The sequence below is a fragment of the Notolepis coatsorum genome (assembly GCF_963971535.1).
Source record: "Notolepis coatsorum genome assembly, chromosome: 7".
NCBI classification, from domain to species: Eukaryota; Metazoa; Chordata; class Actinopteri; order Aulopiformes; family Paralepididae; genus Notolepis; species Notolepis coatsorum.
In genome coordinates, this window is record NC_140171.1 from 163,675,529 (window position 1) to 163,689,989 (window position 14,461).

Here is a 14,461-nt window from a genome sequence, read left to right on the forward strand (position 1 = left end):
GCTGTTAAGTGCCCTACAACTATTTATTTTCCATTCGATTTTCTGTTAGTTTTTGATTTATAAGTGCAGAGACAAATAAATGTTCATTCAAGTTCATAAATTTGGTCAAATTTTTCAAATAAAATTGTTGTATTTTACCAGATGCAAAATGCAAATAAGTAAATATGGCATTATATATCAGAGGTGAGTAAGAAAATGAACAAATATTGATAGTTAAGAATGAGACTGAATAATGACATCACACAATAGTCTGATTAGACTGTTGTGTGATGTGATTGATTGATTGATTGATTGATTGATTGATTGGTTGATTGATTGATTGAAAACTGTAACAGATTGCAGAATGGGCACAATACAGTACGGCTCAATACACACAATTGTTAACACTTTGGATGCCACAGACGAATATTCTCGTGTTTACCCCCCGCGGGTTGAATGCCCACCCACGAGAATATTCGTTTTATTCGTTTTTTTTTTTATTAGCAATCTGAAATCATATTGCATCAAGCGAGCCTACCGTTGGAGATCCAGTCACCCCAGGCGCTCAGATGTGAAAAAAGCGGCCCCTATCGTCTCCCAGATGGTAAATCACCCTTTTGGATTGGACTCAATGAAAGTGAATGGGAGAAAGGATTTCTGACTCCACATTTTACTTCTCACTGATGTAACCGGGGTATACCAGAGTTCATTCTGGAGCCTTGGTGCCGCGGCGAATATGTGTTTCTGTACACACGATGGATCAACCAAATGAGCGATTCTTTCGAATGGCGATCGGAAATTGGAATAAACCATTTGGATACCATCTGACCTCAGGTAAGGAATCTATGTTATCAGTATTAGGATAATCAGACTTGTTTTAACACAGATAAGCTTTTATGTGATTATGGTGATAGGCTGTTTGACTCTGCTCGCGGTCAGGAAATAGGAGAATCGATTTTCAACTGGCGGCACGAGCGTGCGTGCCAGCATTTCCGTTAGCCGGTAATTACCGGTATTTGACCGGCAAAATCTGTTGAAGTCAGACATATTTAATCTCTCCGGTCTTAATGAATGTCCGGTGAAAATAATTCCCTGAGTCTAAGCACAATTTGATTATTTGAATTGTATTAAAATAGGCTAAAATTAAATAGCCTATGCGATGAACGAAACAATCATTACATTTGTTTCATCGTTGCTTCACCAAGCAGGTATAATAATGTTATCAGCGAGAGCTTAGTGCTGGGTTTTGCGAGTGCATGTGTAGCTGCAGAGCCGGAGCAGCAGCTGCCATTACAGCGGCCATTGCAGTACTCCAATTCAGCCATTGGCAATTCAATGTTGGGTGGGGGGCGCTGCTGTGCGGTCCCCAGATAGAGCCAGAAAAGAGCCAATAACAGCTGAATCTGCTGCTCTGCATCGACATACTCTCGCAAATAAGTCGTTGGGAGGTGGAGAGAGAGAGTCGTCACGCAAATCCACGATAATGTTGCCGTCTCTCTCTGCCAAATTTCTCAGTTCTTCGCTTGATATAATTAATACAAATGTCCAATATAACGGAATTCGTTAGCTCATAAAAATGTGATTATAACAGACTGCTGTTTATTATTGTCGGGCGACTGCCCACAGACACCTATTTGATTTAAAGTCGGCAGCAGCACGGAGTCTCTGGACTTATTTTATTTGGAATATAATGGCTTTATACGCAAAAGTAGCCTAGTTTTAAGTAAAAATATTATAAATCTACATGCCTTGATGATGTCATTCTTTTGTTTTGTTGTCATTCTTTTGCCTATCAATTGTTTTTAAGCTCAATAAACTCTGACCGGAATTTCTCTCATTTGACCGGTAGATTGAAATCTACCGGACACTGAGGCCGGCAACAATTTTTTCTAACGGAAACCCTGGTGCGTGCGTACACATATACTATCGATCATCTAGCGTTTATTTGAAAACGATTCATAAATAGGCCGACAAATGACAACGTTCTTGAATATTCCAGTAAAAGGCGATTATCATAGAATGTGTTGTTTTTTCCGCGAAAACAAGTGATTTTCAAAATGCTATCAAACTGAAATGAAGCGATAAAAAAACGATCTGCTTCGACAATGTTGACTGGAAAATGAGTCTTTGATAAGCGACGGGCAGATTAGACACATAGCCTTAATTTAAAACATAGATTAGGCGATATTAACGTTAACATTGGAGTGGATTTGGGCATTCAAGGGGGTAAAAAGGAAAACACGGACTGGCTCTCAAAGTGTTAAGGGGATGCAGACCAGAGAAAGACTTTCGTCTTGTTTACATCAGGGTCCCCAATTTTCAATTCACAATGACATTTATGACATACAGATATATATATATCATGACATTTATGACATACATGACATACAGATATACAGTACTGTTACATTTGTGACATACAAGATATGCAAATATACAGTACTGTTAAACAGAGATCCTAACAGAAAATATATACATACGAGGGGGAGGAAACTGTACATAGGAGGGGGTGGGTGGGTGTGTGGGAGGGGGGGTTTGGACATTTACGGGGGCCAGTTTCATTAGTTTTCATTAGTATTAGACTCTAATCCTAATGAGATATTCCTCTAAATATGACTTTGAAAACTGCCACAATTTCAGAAAAAAGAAGAAAAAAAAATAGTACAAAAAAAATTCATGGGTGATAACTCGAACCCTGGTTGTACTTCTTGAACAATTTTTATGAATGAATGATTGTACTGCGAGTGAGAAACTATCAGCCAGGTTACCGTGGGACGTTGCCATTGGGGTCCTCGCTGTCGTTGGCCATCCCTCCGAACAGGTAGCACTTGTTCCTCAGGAGCGTGAAGCTGTGGCCGATGCGAGGACCCGGGGGCGGGGCGTTCCTGGGCGGGCGGGGCTTCAGCTTCTTCCACAGCCAGCGGCTGGCCTGTGTGATGCCAGATCAAAAAAGTTCTCCCGTCATATCTATGAAACATCATGTACAGAGAAAGACACAGGGTTTCTGCAGGTTTCAACAAGTTCAATTTAAGATAAGACCTTTTTAATATTACTTAGAGCTATTTCACGACCATACTAACAAACTGTTTTAACACATAGCGACACATAGCTGCACTTGCACGCCAATTAAATTCTTGCACGTTCCATACAAGCTCTCACCACACTGCTCCCGTTAGCCCCGCAAAAAAACAACAACTTGAATACAAAAAACATTTAATGTATTTAATATTATTTAATCTCCCGACTGCGGCCCCTAAAAAATGTTATACTACTCGTTAGTGATGCACGATATAATGGCCGCCGATATAATATCGGCCGATATGGCAGTTTTTTTTACACATCGGTATCGGTCCGATATCAAGATGGGCCAATATTAAAAAATATATATATCTTTTTTTTTTATTACTTGTTTTGGCCTTAAATAGTTTCAAAATATCAGTCATTTCTGGAAATAAGTTACAAAAGTACAAAAAAATGCATTTTGGAAAATAACTCTTTATTTGATTATCATAAAAAAGTGTTTTCTATACAGAGATATCGACATCGGTAAATATCGGTATCGGCCAGAACAGCGATATTAATATCGGTATCGGCCACAATTTCCACATGGGTGCATCACTACTACTTGTACATATGAAGATTTTTGAATACACTTTAAGGCCTTAAATAGACAATTATGCATTGTATCCGTTTTAAGACAGTGTTAATGTAGAACCCTCACCTGTAGCTCATAGACGTTGCTACTGTACTTGCCGAACTCCACCATGCCCCCGAACACCAGAATGCGAGAGCCTTCGCAGACAAAGCCATGGGCGGCACAGCCAGGGGGTATGTCACCTCTCACCGCAGGGAGAAACCACTGTTTAGACACTGTTTAGACGAGCAAAGGTCAGTCATCTAGAGCCATGGTTTCCTGATTAGATTCAGATTATTTATATATATATATATATATATATATATATATATATATTTTTTTTTTTTTTTAATGTACATAAATTCAGAAACAAACAAGTGAGATGCTTGTTTCCCCGGCTCCTCAACCGCAGTAGATTTGTAAACATAGTACACAACGATCTATACAAACTAGATAAGCTATAAATAAACTATAAAACTAAACATAATACACAACTAAGCTATGCTAACTGTATAAATAGGTATAAACTATAGAATACAAACTAAACTAGACTAATTACACAACTGTATGTACATTACATATCTGTATGAATATACCTGCATATAACCACTTTGTGTGTGTGTGTGTGTGTGTGTGTGTGTCAGCGTTTCCGTTAGCCGGTAATTACCGGTATTTGACCGGCAAAATCTGTTGAAGTCCGACATATTTAATCTCTCCGGTCATAGTGTCCGGTGAAAATAGTTCCCTCTGGGCACAGTTTGATTATTTGAATTGTATTTGGATTGGATGGGCTGGAGTTGGGTGGCCTATGCGATGAACGAAACAATCATTGCGTTTGTTGTCGTTGCTTCGCTCAGCGAGAGCTTGCTGCTGGATTTGCGGAAGGCATGCAGCTGCAGACCCACAGAACCCACCAGCTTTGCTGGCACAGTGCGGTCCCCAGACCTGGAAAGCTGCTCTGCGGGTCTGCAGCTGGATGCTTCTTGCAAACTAACTGCGGCCGGCTCGCGCTGATAACAGCTTTCATTGTTGGACCGGGTGCTTGGTGGAGCAACGATGAAACGAATGTAATGAATCGTTCGTCGCATGGGCTATTTAATTTTGGCCTGTTTTGGTACGGTTCGGGTGGTCAAGTTGTGCTTGGAGGGAGTTGTTTTCACCGGACATTATGACCAGCACCAAGTCGTTGGGAGGTGGAGATATACATCACGCAAACCCACGATAATGTTGCCGTCTCTCTCTGCAAAATTTCTCAGTTCTTCGCTTGATATAATTAATACAAATGTCCAATATAACGGAATTCGTTAGCTCATAAAAATGTGATTATAACAGACTGCTGTTTAGTGTCGGACCGACTGCCCACATACGCGGTCTATTTTATTTCAAGTCAGCAGCAGCACGGAGTATCGAGGGACTTATTTTATTTGGAATATATTAATGACTGTATACGCAAAAGTAGCCTCGTTTTAAGTAATAATATTATAAATCTACATGCCTTGAGGATGACATTCTTTATATAGCCTGCCTATCAATTGTTTTAAAGCTCAATAAACTATGACCGGAATTAATCTCATTTGTCCGGTAGATTGAAATCTTGCAGGTCACGGAGACCGGCAACAATTTTTTCTAACGGAAACCCTGGTGTATGTCATATATGTTATGATGAATTGAAAATGGGGGACCCTGATGTAAACAAGACGAAAGTATTTCTCTGGTCTGCATCCCCTTGACAATGGACCTGTCTCAAACTCTGCCCTCTTTTCTTGATCCTCCAATCACAGCTGTCGCTTACCTCGGACTTCCTCGTACAAACAAAGTTTGTACGAAGAAGTCCGAGGTAAGCGACAGCTGTGATTGGAGGATCAAGAAAAGGGGCAAGGTTTGAGATAGGTCTATTGTGTGTATTGAGCTGTACTGTACTGTACCCATTCTGCTATCTGTTAATAAAGTTTTCAATCAATCAATCAAAAACTGTGTGTTGATACAAAGTTACTGACATTTGATTTAATAAAGTAAATTAAACTTGTTGTTGCTCATTGTACTCCAATACAATCCCTATTATCCAAACACTATTTTGATATAAGCTAGCAAAGCGTAGCGGTACATAATATAATATACTTATTACAGCAGGGAACCAGCAAGTACAGGGGGGTCTACCGGCTAAACTAACAATAGCCACCTTTGTTGTCTAACTTCACGTTAGCTACGTGACTAAAGAGTAAAAGCTGCCTTCAACTTGAATGAATGAATGAATGAATGAATGAATGAAAACTTTATTTAACAGATTGCAGAATGGGTACAATACAGTACGCTCAATACACCCCCATTTTCAATTCATATTGACATTTATGACATACACGACATTTATGGCATAGGGACATAAATGTATTTAGTACTGATACATTTGTGACATAAACGGTATTCAAATATACAGTACTGTTACCCATAGATCCTGACAGAGTATATTCATATGCATACTTGAACGTCCTTTAACTATTGTAGGTTATTGTTCTATGCTAATTAACTATGCAAGTAGCTTAACATATCTGATCATCTGCATGCTAGCCTAGTCTAAAACATTTAACATGGTGGTTAGTTGGCCAACTGTTAGCATCCAGGTTACAACACAACTGGTTGTGTGGATGCTAGCCGTTTGTGTTGACCACTGCACTTCCGTGTACCATGGAGCTCGTGAGGGGGAGGGGCGAGCGTCCGGGGGGATCAAATGAATGGACGCCTGAACGCGCGCTCTCCCATGACTTCAAAATACCGGAAGTGTTGCGGTGGTCTATGTGCTAACGTTAGCTAGCGTTAGCTTACCGGTGTTGTAAACATGGAGGTCGTCGGATATGCCTTCGTTGCCACCTCCGAACACGATGATGAGCTCGCGGATGGCCACCGCTCGGTGTCCGTGTCTCGAGCGTGGTATTAGTCCAGTGAAAGAGTGCACTTTCCTCCATAACGGATCCTCTGTAGTCATTGTCCCGACTGGAACTAATGAACAGTCGCCGGGGGCCTGAAGTTTGGCGCTGTTGATAAAGCTGGGAACGAGGTTACGCTGTTGACGACTTTCAAGAGAAGTGGGCGGGGAGAGGGGAGGGTCTTCTGACGTGGGACGTGAATGATGATGAATGAATGAATGAAAACTTTATTAACAGATTGCAGAATGGGTACAATACAAACAGTACGGCTCAATACACACAATTGTTAAGGGGATGCAGACCAGAGAAAGACGTTTGTCTTGTTTACATCAGGGTCCCCCATTTTCAATTCATAGTGGAAACATGGACATACACAACATACATAACCCAACCCCCTCCAATGTACAGTAAATGTCCTAACCCAATAATACATGAGAGTGACGAGACCCTCTTCTTGGGACCAAGTAAGGCTTCGTCAATAATCCAATGTACAGTTACCCCCACCACCCTACCCAACCCCCACCCCAACCACCTCCAATGTACAGTTTCCCGAAACCAGAAAGCTGTACTTCCTGATTGATTGATTGATTGAAACGTTTATTAACAGATTGCAGAATGGGTACAGTACAGTTCAATACATACAATTGTTAAGGGGATGCAGACCAGAGAAAGACTTTTGTCTTGTTTACATCAGGGTCCCCCATTTTCAATTCATCATAACATATATGACATACATGACATACAGATAGACAGTACTGCTACATCTATACATTTATGACATATCAGATTTGCAAATACAGTACTGTTTGTGATACAAAAAGTGTCCAGAAAAAGAGTGTATATACATTTGACGTAAAAACTGTACATTGGAGGAGGTTGGGTGGGTGGGGTGGGGTTGGTGGGTGGGGGCTGTACATTGGAGGGGGGGGGGGGGGGGGACACTGTACATTGGAATACTGACAAAGCCATACTTGGTAATTTACTGTACAACTGGGTTAAGACATTTGTAGGGGCCAGTTTCGAATTGCAGTCTCCCGTAGGTGTTCTTTGAGAGTGTTTTTGAAGGTGGGTAGTGATTCACATTCCTTTACAGCTTTGGGTAGGGCGTTCCACATTGATGTGGCATAATTGCGAAACGTGTTTAGTCCCTTGTTTGAGCCGAATTTGGGTTTAACATGATTTGTGGAGCTCCCTCTGGTGTTGTGATCGTGGTATTCACTGACCTTTGGGAAGTATTTTGACATGTACATGGGTACCTTGGTCGCATAGTGTATCTTGTAGACCAGGCCCATTGCAAGTTGCTGTACTCTGTCGTCTACTCTAAGCCATCCTAGGTTGTCAAAGTGGGCCGGGGTGAGGTGGGTTCTAGGAGTCAGGTCAAGCAGTAGTCTGACTAGCTTGTTTTGAGATGTTTGTAATTTGTTTTTTAGTGCCTTTGAGGTGCTTTGGTACCATGAGGTGCAAGCATAGTCGTAGTACCCTTGAATGAGTGCTCCTGCCAGAGTCTTCAGGGTATTCTTGTTTACCAGAGAGGAGATCCGGTACAAGAATCGAGTTCGTTGGTTGACTTTTTTTATTACATTGGATGCCATTTTGTCACAGGAAAGATTAGCCTCTAGGATGGAACCTAGGTAGGTAATTTCATCTTTCCTTGTGACAATATTGTCACCCACTGTAACCGAGAAGCCGTCGGTCTTGCTGAGTTTGTTATTTGAACCGAAGAGTATGGACTCTGTTTTGCCCATGTGTAATGATAGTTTGTTGTCGGCGAGCCATATGCAGATTTTGCCTAGTTCCGAGGGCTTTTTCAACCTGTAACTTGTTCTTGTCAGAGACCAGCAGGGCTGAGTCGTCCGCAAACAGGAACAAGTTGCAGTCACAAGCTGACGACATGTCATTTGCATAAATTAGGAATAGTAGCGGTCCTAGTATGCTTCCTTGTGGAACACCACAGCTCACTGTGAGGGGGGGGGATAGGGTACCGTTTACCTCCACCATCTGTTCTCTCCCCTCCAGGTAGGATTGTATCCAGCTCACTGATAAACTATCAAAACCTATTGCTTTTAGCTTGTCAATCAGAATGGTGTGATTGACAGTGTCAAAGGCCTTTTGTAGGTCCAGCATGACCATACCGCAGTATTTGCCCGCATTCACCTCTTGTTTTATGTGGTCGTTCAAATAGAGAAGGCATGTGTCAGTGGAGTGGGATGTTCTGAAGCAAGATTGGAATTCGTAGATTCGATTTTTTTCCGCAAGGTACTTTTCGATCTGTTCGTATACTATTTTTTCCATGACTTTCGAGATGGATGTAAGGATAGAAACAGGGCGGTAGTTGCCTGGGTCTAGTTTAGTGTACTTCCGTTTAGACATTTTAGGAGGCATATCTTTACCAGCCCACTCTGGAATAGACAGAGATAAAAGTGGGAACGAGGTTATCTCTGGAAGGACAAGGTCTACTGATATCGGTGTCCTTAGGCGATGGGTCCTCCAATCATAACTACCTTAGTTGTCATACCCATATAATTCTGTATGATAGCATGTACAATAGCGCTGTACATTTATATTTACTGCATATATCCATATCTGCAGGGACGTGCACAGGACTTTAGATGGGCAGGTGCTCAAAGCTCGAAAAGAGCACTGGGCCCTTTACACGTGTGAAGCGAGCAAGTGTAGGGCACAAGATTTTTGGGGGACCTTTTTGGGCGGGGGGCCCCATTTTTATGCTTTTTGGGGGGTTTTGGTGATCAAATATTGAATATTGAACTATAATAATCAGTGCAGGAGCTCACTTATCCTTGAAACTTATCACTTGTTATCACTGACTTAAACTTACAAAAAATATTAAAAATAATAGGCCTACTTGGCACAAAAGGGCAGGTGCTCAAGCACCCTTTGTGTTGAGATCAGAGGTTCTGTGTAGGATTGTTAGTAACTGTCTAACTGTACATATGGCTGTTTACACTAGTAACTGTTTACCTGCATATATAACTGTCTCCACCAGTGACTGTCTAGTTGCATATATATCTGTTCCCACTAGAGGGCGCTCTAGGCGGAACCACCCAGGTACACCACCTTGTGGCGAGTATAAAAGCAAATGTATCATCCCACTTCGTTCTCTCCCCCCATGTCTCTCAGTGAGAGAAGACCTGTATGTTACTGCTGCTCTTTCCATGTGAATAAAAGGAACAACGCCAGTTAAGGCTCAAGATAGAAACCATGCCTCTTGACCACATTATTGTCGCCCTATAGTCGAATTCTGTTAACAGGTTATGGGCCCAGATAACGCCGGGGCAAAATAGTGGAGGTACTGTAGCAAGCTTAGCTGAAGTATAGGCTAGGATAGCGCCGGGAGCACCGCGTGGCTAGACGCTAGGCCAACAAGAGCAAAAGCTAAGCATACCACTAACGAAGAGGATGGAAAACAAGAGAAGAGGCAAATGGCCGACATTCAATGGAAAAGCAGAGAACTGTGAGCTCTGGGGAGAGCGCATGCTGTGCTGCATGCACGGGGCGGGGCTGAAGGAGACGGTCCTGGCGGCCCCCACGGGAGCGCTGATGGCGGAGGGGCAAGCCTTGGACGACCAGCGCGACGCAAGCGCGTACTGTGAGTTAGCACCGATGCTCGACGACACCAGCCTGGGGCTGATATTCCGCGACACTAAAGAACGAGGCAGAGAAAGCCTGGCGGTACTGAGAGAGCATTTCATCGGGCGAGGGAGACCCAGAGTCGTGGCCCTCTACATAGCACTAACGGGCCTGAGGAAGGGGACCACCGAGACCGTGACCGAATACGTCAACAGAGCGGAGCAGATCACGACGCCACTGAGGAGTGCCGGAGAAGCACCAAGCGATGGGCTAATGATGGCGATGATAATGAGAGGACTACCGGAGCTGTACAAACCGTTCACACTCCTGGTAACACACGGTTCAACGGACATGACGCTGGGACAGTTCAAGGCTGAGTTAAGGAACTTCGAGGCCTCGGAAGACACCCACCCAGCCGCCGCGGAGGAGGGGGAGAGGGTGCTAAAGGCCCGAGTGACGCCAAGAGAGAGAACCAGGACCACGACGGAACTGGCGTGTTGGCGATGCGGAGATAAAGGCCATCGGAGAAGCGAATGCACAAAGACTGTCTGGTGTAGCTTCTGCAAATCCACGGGGCACACAGACAGAGCGTGCATGAAGAAACACAACCAGAGCGTGCGATACACGCATGGACAAAATGGCGGCTACGGACGAGACGACGGCCATGAACGAGACGGAGGCCACGGACAAAATGGAGGCTACGGACGAGACGGAGGCCACGGACAAAATGGCGGCTACGGACAAGATAACGGCTGTGGACGGGGTGACGACAGCAGACACGATGGCAGCGACGATGGACGTGAGATGAATCGAGACGACGCCCGGAGAATCGATGGCGGTGACGATCGACGTAAGACGAGTCGAGACGACGCCCGGAGAATAACAAGGCATGAAGACTGTGCTTTTGGGGCGCAGACGGCGGGCCTCGCCGGAACGGCCCAGCTGCAGCGGGCCCAGAGAAGGGGACTGATCGTGGACTGGACACAGGTGCGTCGTCCCATGTCATCAACGACAGGAGTCGGTTCAAGAACTTTGACGACACTTTCCACCCGGAGAGGCACTGCAAGGAGCTAGCGGACGGGAGACGCACCTACGGATTGGCGCAAGAGAGGGGAGACGCACAGGTATGCCTCACGGACAGTAAGGGGCGCCGGCGTACGGTGACGCTAAAGAACGCTCTATACGTACCATCGTTCCCACAAGGACTATTCTCTGTAATAGCTGCTACTGCAAGCGGTGCCAAGGTATTCTTCGATAAAGGTAAAAATTTTCTTGTAGAACCTGACGGTACCCGGTTTGACATAAAGAGTGTAATGACAATGACCAGTGTGATGATAATAATGATGTGTGTAGCGGGACGGCCAGTCACGATATTCAGACATGGCACGAGATTATGGGTCATTGTAATTACGAGGATTTACTGAAACTGCAAGTAGTGTCAGAGGGCATGCACATTGAAGGGGAAAAGCGTAGACCTGACAAAAATTGTGCAATGTGCAAAACGGGGAAGTTTACCCAACCGAGATACAGAAATCCCACAGACAGAGTAAGGGTACCACTTTCACTAGTTGACATGGACCTAGCAGGCCCAGTAAGCAACAAGTCCATAGGAGGTTTTAGGTATATACAGTCTTTTACAGACGTGTGTACAGGGGCAGTATTTGTTTACTTCGTCAAAGCAAAGAGTGACACACTCCAGGCCACAGAGAAATTCCTGGCAGACATAGCCCCTTATGGCACAGTAAGATGTCTGAGATCCGACCACGAAACCGAGTTCGCAAACAGAGAGTTCCAATCACTGTTGAGAAGTTCAAGTTCAAGTTCTTTAATAGTTGTCATACAGAAGTACAGAATACTTTCATACAAAATGCTTCTTACTGTTACGCTCCAGAGACTGTGCTAGACAAGATAGTATCAAATAACATAATAACATAATATAGCATGAATTTAGAGGAAGAAAATGAGGTCACAGTTGTTCGGTATAGACATATGTACAATGTTCTGAGTTACCATATAATATACAATACACAATACTATGCAGTGTACTAATGTACAGTACTATCTAGTGCAAAGCAGAAATGGGATGAGGTACAATTTTAGGTACAATTTACAGTAAGGTGTACGAGTTGTAGTGCAATCCTTCATCCATAAATATAAAGTGTGGGGAGTGGGTGCTACAGTGTGTTTGTTTAAAGTGGGTGTGTGCTATAAAGTGTGTGTAGTGGGTGCTACAGTGTGTTTGTTTAAAGTGAGTGTGTGCGTGTGGATGTGTGTGCTATGTGTGTTTGGTGGTTGTTGTTGTGTAGTGTTCATTCATTGTTCGTTTAGCAGCCTGATGGCCTGGGGATAGAAGCTACTTCTGAGTCTTTCTGTGCTCGCCTTGAGACTCCTGTATCGCTTGCCTGACGGCAGCAGTTCAAAGAGGCAGTTGTTCGGGTGGCTCGAGTCCTTAATAATTCTCTTAGCCTTCCCCTTGCAACGCTTGTAGTAAATGTTCTGGAGGGTGGGGAGCCCCCCTCCAATTGTGCGTTCGGCTGAACGTGTCACTCTTTGTAGTCTGCTTTGGTCTTTTGCAGTGCTATTCCCAAACCAGGAGGTGATGTTGCCGGTCAAGATGCTCTCTATTGTACATGAGTAGAAGTTCTTAAGGATCTTCTGGCTGACTTGGAACTTCCTTAGGCGCCTGAGGAAGTAGAGGCGTTGTCGTGCCTTCTTCACCACACTGTTAATGTGTATGGTCCATGTCAAGTCCTCGGATATGTGGGCTCCGAGGTACTTGAAGCTGTTGACTCTCTCAACCGGTGCCCCGTCGATGCTGAGGGGGCTGTAGTCCTTGACCCCCGACCTCCTGAAGTCCACAATCATCTCCTTTGTTTTGCTGACGTTCAGGGAGAGGCTGTTTTCCTGGCACCATCCCGCCAGTATAAGATAGGATACGAGACGTCACGTCACGTCCATATCCCCCACACCAGAGCGGGGTGGCAGAGAGGGAATGGCACACCCTTTTCGAAATGGCTAGGTGTAAGATAGCAGATAGTAACCTAAGGATTTTTCGTAGGACACGACAAAGGAAGCCCTGCTTTCCTAGTTTATCATCCCGGTAATGGGAGAGTGCAGAAACACATGCTAGTCAAGTTTGTCACAAAGACAACCTGTGAGAGCGAGACACAGACAGAGGAGCCAGAGCTGGGCTCCAGAGCAAGGTGTGTAGAGACAGAAACACATCAACCCAGTGTACCTAGTACAGCCGTGCAGACAGACAGTCAGCAACCCCCAGGGGGCGATGACAAGGAGCACTCGAGGGTGACATCAAGTGCCCCAAGCAGTGGGAGGTATCCCCCGAGGGAACACAAACCCCCAAAATATCTGACAGACTATGCCAGGAAAGGGAGTGACGAGGAGGACAATACACCTACCCCTGTTGAGTACTACTACAGGGTAGTCAGTGGGGTAAATCCGACCTTTAAAGAGGCCACATTGTCCCCCGAAGAGGGCAGACATACAGTGGGAGGGAAATGGGTGTATTCAATCCAGGAGGGTATTGAAGACCACGGTAAATACAAAGTATGGTTCGTAGAAAATTGCTTAAATGCTGAAGGAGGGTACCCCATGTTTAAATAATGAAGAAGGGTGACTAATTGCTTAAATGCTGAGGGAGGATACTCCAGGTTTAAATACAGGAGGAGTAGAATCCAGGGCCCTCATTCATCAATAGTGTGCGGAGAACATTTCTATTTCCACACGTAAGCACGGAATGTAGAACTAGTGTACGCACAGGGAAGTCGGGATTCATCACACGGTGCGTACGCAGGCTCTATGCTCCTCCGTGTTGATGAATACCACTTTGTTCTACCGTCAATGCTCGTGCATGATTATCCATATATGGTCATGAAAATGAGGAAACACCCCCCATGGGATGTGAAATAATGGACTGACCCGAGCGGGACTCTGAGAAACTCCACGGAGAATTCACTGCTGTCGAACCAAGAAGACACTATCGCGTATTATGGGATAAATAAAAGGCGGATTTGTAAACGGTGATGTCAGATATCAACGGCTCCCTAAGACCATTGCTGCAATTCTGCCTGGACAGCTCAAAATACTAATAAAGACCGTTCGTTGACCACTGTTTGGCGTTGGTTGTGTGTCATTATAACCGTGCTGTAATATGAATGCCTTTATTAGTTGTGTTCGATTGGCTATATGATTTTTAGAGGCATCTATTTTGTTGTCAGTATTGGGTAGCCTACATAAACAATAATAGAGAGCATATACAAGAACAATGAATCTCACTGCATGTATGATGTAGCCTGCCTTTTCAATACATGAACTTGAATCC

At 44.2% G+C, this 14,461-nt stretch overlaps 1 protein-coding gene across 1 annotated transcript in view; it reads right to left on the reverse strand.

The window, feature by feature from the left end:
• LOC311231840 (host cell factor 2-like) overlaps window positions 1-6,639 on the reverse strand; it is a gene marked incomplete at its 3' end in the record, with an annotated part of 88,658 nt that extends 82,019 nt beyond the window's left edge. The window contains exons 1-3 of the mRNA XM_084318460.1: window positions 6,434-6,639; window positions 3,701-3,849; window positions 2,748-2,908 (exon numbers count right to left, since the gene is read on the reverse strand). Of these exons, the coding sequence (XP_084174586.1) occupies window positions 2,748-2,908; window positions 3,701-3,849; window positions 6,434-6,593 (470 nt within the window). The 5' untranslated portion in view covers window positions 6,594-6,639. The remainder of the gene's footprint in view (window positions 1-2,747; window positions 2,909-3,700; window positions 3,850-6,433) is intronic.
• Window positions 6,640-14,461: the final 7,822 nt, after the last annotated feature.